This window comes from Electrophorus electricus, chromosome 9 (assembly GCF_013358815.1).
Source record: "Electrophorus electricus isolate fEleEle1 chromosome 9, fEleEle1.pri, whole genome shotgun sequence".
Classification (NCBI taxonomy): Eukaryota; Metazoa; Chordata; class Actinopteri; order Gymnotiformes; family Gymnotidae; genus Electrophorus; species Electrophorus electricus.
This window is the reverse complement of record NC_049543.1, coordinates 23,987,017-23,994,516: the sequence shown is the minus strand read 5'-3', so window position 1 is coordinate 23,994,516 and position 7,500 is coordinate 23,987,017. Positions and strand designations below refer to the sequence as shown.

Here is a 7,500-nt window from a genome sequence, read left to right as displayed (position 1 = left end):
CCAATTTAAGCATGGCTATCTGTTTCACTCTCGTGGGGCAGCTCCATGGACAACATTAATTATTACCACACTGTAAAACAAATTATTGAGAAAGGCCCAATTATTCAAATGCATGCTGCAAACTCATCAGAAATCTCGCATAACTTTCTGGTCAGGTCGATTTTCATTTTCACCATGAGCCCTAAACGGGTAATGAGATTTCCGACAGCAAACGCATTCCCCCTCGTCTCGTCTCGTCTCGTCTCCCGCCTGCCTGTAGTTCGTCCTCCGACTCTCGTAACCGGGCGGCCGGGGCTCTAAAGAAGGGGGAGGGCTTGGGGGTTGATGGGGCAGAGCTTGGGGTGGGGGGACGGCAGCAGTAGGCGTGGCCAAGCATGGAGACAGGCGGATTATTCAAATCGGTCACACCTCTGTCTTGTTGCCTTTTTAAGCTGTCATTTCCTTCTAGATGCTACCTGAGAGAGACTCGCACGCTGTAACACAAACAATCTACCACTATAAGGCAACTTTAGAAGACAAAGTCTCACTATAAGATTCCTGTCTAAATGTTTACCTTTACTAGAGCTCTGCATGTCACTGGTACCTTCCACACCTCTCTCAACACCTTCAAATGGACAGAGGACTCTCAACCATTTCACTGCGAGTTATACTGTGTAGGACTATGTATGTGACAAATAAATCAAACTTGAAAATGGTAAACCCCCCCCCTCCAATCCTTCCAATGGTACCTCCCACACCCCTCTCTTTAGTTCCCATCACGTTTCAGGACTTCCAGATATTGGCACAGGTGGAAACCGCCAAGGAACTCGGTGCCTGCACTTCACTAGTTTTTTTAAATTAGTCTGAGGGTTGAGGATGCCTTTCCAACACAAATTCCAATATGAAACCATTAAAAGGAATCTGCAAAACTGCTCTCAGATCAGCCTGAATTAGCACTCTTTCATAAACCTTTATATAAAGGCTCTCCCTTTACTACACATTTAACTCTCCACTATTCTCACCATGCCCGTATTCCCGTATTTCCCTGTGCCGCAAGTCAAATCGCGGCTGATGTTGCGCAATATGACTATTATCCCATCATTTGGCCCTTTATTGCAGCTATTGTCTTTATTAGATTGTACTAAACGCTTTATGGCCGTGTTTGGAGTGCAGCCACTGTGCGTCACTCACTGCACACATCAGAGCAGCTGTATCGCTAGTGGCATTAACGAAATGAGTGAGTGAGTGAGAGAGAATGAGAAAGTTTAAGCAAACAGGCAAGTTGAGCTAGTGAGCGAGGGAATTGTCTGTCTGCGGGTATAATGTAGGGAGAACACTGGGAAGTGCTCTCAGCGGGAGCTGTGATGTTAGGCTTTTGTCCCAGTGTTACTGGGGAAGGTACCTGTTTGCTTTTTACGTCGTCTTGGTTGTTTAAAACGCCCGCTGTTCCAAACAGAGGCTTGGCGGGGGTTTGGTTTAAACGCGGCCCCTCCCTCCCTACCAACCTCCCACCCTGTCTACGGGTGCCACTCGTTTAAACGCACCGCCATACAGCTTCCAACGCAGAGCTACATGCCGAAGCAAAAGGATTTGTTTCACAAGACACAACGGTCTCAGCCAAGCAGAATGGTTCCTTGTTGAAGGAAATGTGGCTGGAAGGCAGAAGAAACATTCAGTTTTCTGTACATGTGGGTTCTGAGGAGACACTCGCTGAAGTACAGGGTGCATTTAACATATCCTCTCTTCTCTTCACGGGGGGGGGACCTGACCTTGCCAACTGGCACTCGATTGCGACTGGGAAAAGATTTTTGATTCTCTTTACCAACATGAGCCAGGTAGACTTCAGAATGGAAACCAACACACATGCACGAACACACACACACACACACACACACACACACACACTCACACTCACACTCACACTCACTACTGAACACAGACACACACACACACACTCACACTCACTACTGGATCATTCAGTTTAAACTCTAAACACTCAGTCTGAATCAGCAAGACCATAAAAATACCAGGAAGTAAAAGTGAAGACAGACACCGTGTGACCCACACAGTCACATAGCGATTACACAGCCTGTCTGACACTCTATGAATATGCAAATTTATGTTAATCAATACTGAAACAACAGGAAGGTGCCACATCTCCATCATGGGGTTAACGATTTTACATGCATTAGCCATCGTCATCATGCACTTCCATTCACTCTGAAATAACTTCTCCACCCAAGTCTTCACCTTAAGCAAAACTCCACCTAAAAATCGCCCAAGAACAGCTGAGAAGCAGCAAGCCGCAGCCAGTCTGAAATGACGCAACTTCTATAAAACTTAACCGCCTCCAACTTAATTTCACTCATTATTAATTCAGTTCTCTATTAAATATTCATTAGTATTTTCATACAAAGCGCTGCTCTTGGTAAGCGCATGCATGCAGCATTATCGCAAGTCACACGAGTAACTAGAATAAAAAAAACAGAGAGCTCCAGCGCACAGCGACGATGATATTAGCCCTCTCAGAAGCAATTTCAGACAGAACTCCATGCGACCTTAACAGTAAATGCAGCACGGGTTCAGAAGGAGCCAAACAGCTTCAGCCCGGCTTGTCTTCAACAGCCCCAGGTCACGCCTGAGACAAGGGAGTCAGCAAGAGGCCAAATATTTGCACCCGACAAATACCGAAAACATCATCACAGTATCACGTCAAGACAAACATTCCGCATGTCCGAGCAGAACTGTGCATTTGAAAATCCGCTGTTTAAATATCAGGCCTTATAACGGAACAATTCAAGAGGAACACTTGATAACCGTGGCCCTGGGAATAATATGTCAGATGTTCGTCCACGCTTCAGACTTTTGGAATCTAGTTAAGTGAAACACTGAAGGAGGGCTGTAGGAACATCAGAGGAACGGCAGAGGAACATCAGAGGAACGCTGGACTCACGTTGTTCATGTACTCGCTGAGCAGGTCCTGGAGGGCCTGGCGCACGGCGTTGCACTCGGCCACGATCCGCTCGCGCCGGTCGTCGCGCGTGCACGAGGAGTCCGCCATGAGGGCGGCGCCGCTGATGATGCTCTCCAGACGTTCCTCCAGAGAGGGCCGAAAACGCGCCTCGCTGAACGTCAGAGGGTCCAGAATGATCTTGTTCTGAGACAGAGAGAGGGATCGAGAGAGCGTGAGACAAAGGTTACACATGGCCTAATTGTGCAAAAGAAAGTTTGACTTTGATGACACGATTTTCACAGTGCCAATCCTGCTTCGTACTCACATCTGTATTTCTAGCGAAATAAATTAAATAAATTTACCCTCTCTCTCTCCACAGTGGAGCCTCACTGAGGGAGAAACTGGCAGAAGAATATCAACTGGACAAGCCACGGTACTGACAGAATTCATTTTGCCTGCTAAATGAATGTTAAAAAAAGGTCCAACTCTCCAAGTTTACTCTATGAACTCATTAGAAAACTTGTATGTTTGCATGCTTGCACACGTACATTTGATATGTTTTGACTGATAAGCTCTGATACGGTAAGAAAACACACAGCGTCCTTCGACGAGAAAGTTCCTCCTCTCTGAGCTCACTGACACACTCGCTGGTTTACCCCCCAGTACCACCGCTGTCTGCAGTGTATGAGGTACGTAATGGATCCAGAAGGTACCAGTCGGATTATAAATCACACAGAGGACACAGCATACATCACAGGAAATGCAGCCACAGCAACGTAGCCTGATGCCATCGGACCTGAACTAATGGAGGTTGGGGGGGGGGGGGGTCGACGTGGTGTCCCTGGCAGCAGCCTGGTGACTCGAGGCTCATGGAGGCAGAAAGGTGACCCTGGAGAGGGAGCACCTAGGTCCCGGTTAAAACCGCTACACTGGCTTAATGGCCCCGTTAAGGGCGGGGCGCGGACTCCCTTGGCCCTTGTAGTTTTATAGCTGGAAAGTTTGCCACAAAATAGAGGTTTTACGGGTGCTACGGCGAGGCAGGGAGAATTACCATATTGATGGTGGTGATATTGCTTTATGGTAGTGCACTGTGAATATGCCATCAATAGTAGCACAAGGCAAGGGGAGCCGTAAGAAGTACAGAATGTGTGTGTGTGGTTTGGTGGTGGGGTGGGTGTGTATGTGTTAATAGGGTTGGAGGTTTTATGTTTGACACTTGGGCTGAAACCCTCCACATGATATGCGACTTTGCACAAATGCACAAAACCCCGTCCAGCACTTTCTCTAAGCCCATTTAGCTTTAAATCTCTTTAAATGCCCCCTCAAATCAAAATTTATGGTTGTTACCTTGTTAGTTCATGTTGCACACAATTCATTACATGCTACAGCATGCGGATGTGCACACATTTGTGCACGAGTGATTAGTGTCATATTTAAACATTCTTATTATTCCTGCTTCACCTGAAAAAACGATTTTGCAATATGAAAGGCAGACACGTTATTATTTCTGTTACACACCGTCTGAGTAAAACACCATTTGCAGATATCGGATTTCAGTGCTTACAGTATAGCATTCTGTCCCAGTGGAGACAGTGAACGTTCGTTTCAGTGTTAGCGGGTAGAGCGAGTGAGTTGGGGGAGCACCTGGACATCAGGTGAAAGAGTGAAGCTTGGAAGGGAGAGAAACAGAGGAATCAAACCCAAGTCATAGTAGAGGGTTAAAAAACGGCAGCAGCTGATGTGGATGGTCTCTTGGCAGGGGAGCGGCGCAGGTGCCGCATCCATTACCGTCTGCATGTTTATTGGCTAGTTCGAGGCGCGGTTGGGTCAAGTGTCACGCCCGCTGTGATGGCGAGATGGAAGCAGGTGCGTCTGATCGCGTGGCGACCTCGGTGGGGAAACACAGGATTTTCACGCGCAGCACACGCGAGCCGATGTCCTACGCTGTGCATCCAGGCAACAGCCGCCTCTGACGGAGAGGCCTTTTCTTATTGGCTGCAAAGGGGGGAGGCGGGGTTTACGAGGCCCAAAGCTTTGTCGTTGCTGACTCACAGCACGCAGCGTTCTAGGTTCTGGTCGAGGAGGGATGTTTGCTGTGCTCGTTCAATGAACTGCCACTTTGATTTGTGGCAGCCAAAGTGCAATTTAATAAAATGTTTTATAATATTATTAGATTTCCAAACCAGCGTGAGAATTGTGTTATGGTCAACTCTGAAAGCCTCTTTCTGAAGGTAGGAAAATAAAAATGAAAATCTGTGGATCGAAGACTTTAAAAGTTAGAAGACGTCCGTTCGGTCAAGACCACACATCTGAAGACGTACGGCTCTCTAGCTAAATGACATTAATGCCGGCTACCAGTTTGTACAGCACACGCGCAACCAGGAGAACACGGAGCACATACGAAACAGAGAACAGCCAGAAGGAACTGAGAGCAGGCAGTTATTTATGTCCCAGCAGTCTGTCTATTAGCGATGACAGGCAGCTACTGCAGTCACACTGCAAGGCATGTTTATCAAAGAAAGAACAATGAGACATGTAAAGAGAGAGAGAGAGAGAGAGAGAGAATGAGTGCAGGAGAGAAGAGCATTAAGCATAACCTACTTTTACTTTTTTCAGCACCTGAGTGAAACAGAGAGAGAGAGAGAGAGAGAGCGAGAAGCCGAGTGCTGCCTAAAACAGACATGGAGCGATAAACAGAATGAACACAGAGAAACCGAGAACTAGAGAACTAGAGTGCAGCATTGGGCTGTTCCACGGGCCAGTCGAAACGCTACGTACACCTGCAAGTAATGACCAGCTGCCCATCTGAGCCCTGATGTGTGTGTGTGTGTGTGTGTGTGTGTGGCTGGTTATTAGAGTCCAGAGCACCCATGGCACATGACTGCACAGCTTTCTGATAGAGTTCTTACACAGACCACCTGCTCCATGTTCATGTTGGGTGGTCCAGGAATAAACCCACCCTACTTTCGGCGCCCCCACTCTGATGCAACCCCGCCGGCGCCCGGCAAAGGTGGCGCACACGTCCCCACCTTTCGACACGCACCGACGCACCCGCCTCTGTTACGGCACTCCCGTTCGCGTGCGCCGTCGAGTCTGAGCGGGCTTACAAAAGAGCTTAGACGTGTTTTTAAAACTGCGTTAGCTGCAAAAGTAAAACAGATGTAGGCTGAATTAATTCATAGAGGCAGAGCGTCACAGTAACAGCACGCAGCGGGAGAGGGAGAAGAAGCAGAGCGCTTATGTTAACCAAGCAAAGTGTTGGCAAGGCTCATCAGAGGGCCAGACGCATTACGGTGGGTATAGAAAGTCACCACAACACCCTTTCACAATTATCACCTTAATCTGGGGAAAAGAAGGGAAATGATTTTTTTTTGCACTTTTACTTATAAATCATACATAGTATTATCAAAATTAAAAAAATAATTCAAAATGTCTAAAAATGCAAATTAAGATATTAAAAAAGTGCCGTATCTGGGTTGGGATCTAAAAACACTGGTTGAGCAGAAGCTTGCTTGAATTTCCTGTCTGCGTGTCCCTCTATAAACTCCACCCAACTCACACCTGAATACATGCCCCTCTATAAACTCCACCCAACTCACACCTGAATACATGCCCCTCTATAAACTCCACCCAACTCACGCCTGTCCGCGTGTTCCTCTATAAAGTCCACCCAACTCACTCCTGTCTGCATCCCCCTCTATAAACTCCACCCAACTCACGCCTATCTGCATGCCCCTCTATAAACTCCACCCAACTCACACCTGACTACATGCCCCTCTATAAACTGCACCCAACTCACACCTGAATACATGCCCCTCTATAAACTCCACCCAACTCACACCTGACCACGTGCCCCTCTATAAACTCCACCCAACTCACACCTGACCACATGCCCTTCAATAAACTCCCCCCAACTCACACCTGACTACATGTCCCTCTATAAACTCCACCCAACTCACACCTGACTACATGCCCCTCTATAAACTTCACCCAACTCACGCCTGTCCGCGTGTCCCTCTATAAACCCCACCCAACTCACACTTGACTACATGCCCCTCTATAAACCCCACCCAACTCACACTTGACTACATGCCCCTCTATAAACTCCACCCAACTCACGCCTGTCCGCGTGTGCCTCTATAAACTCCACCCAACTCACGCCTGTCCGCGTGTGCCTCTATAAACTCCACCCAACTCAAACCTGCCCGCGTGTCCCTCTATAAACTCCACCCAACTCACGCCTGCCCGCGTGTGCCTCTATAACTGTGCTGTCTGTTAAGCAAGCCCCAACCTTGGAAACACAATGGCTAGTCTTCTTCGGGGAGGCTGGCGGCTCTTTTAGGGTGTCCAGTCTCTAAACTGCCAGAGCCACCTTGGGAGATTTGCATATTTGTATTTTTTATAATTTAAAAAAAAAGTATTCAGTCTCTTTACCTGGATGTACAACGTCTTGGCAATCTCAAAGCACCTTTATTCCCCCTCACAGTGGATTCTTTGTTTTCAAATGTGCTTCCAAATAGTGGAGTCTTTTAAAAACACGTATGACTATTCAGAACAGAAGTCAGTAT

At 47.5% G+C, this 7,500-nt stretch overlaps 1 protein-coding gene across 5 annotated transcripts in view; it reads right to left on the bottom strand.

Moving 5' to 3' along the window:
- Nucleotides 1–7,500, bottom strand: part of ctnna2 (catenin (cadherin-associated protein), alpha 2) — a 307,160-nt gene that overhangs the window by 216,512 nt on the left and 83,148 nt on the right. For all 5 annotated transcript variants that reach the window (XM_035529730.1, XM_035529729.1, XM_027012569.2 and 2 more), the window contains exon 7: nt 2,933–3,136. In XM_035529730.1, the coding sequence (XP_035385623.1) occupies nt 2,933–3,136 (204 nt within the window). The remainder of the gene's footprint in view (nt 1–2,932; nt 3,137–7,500) is intronic.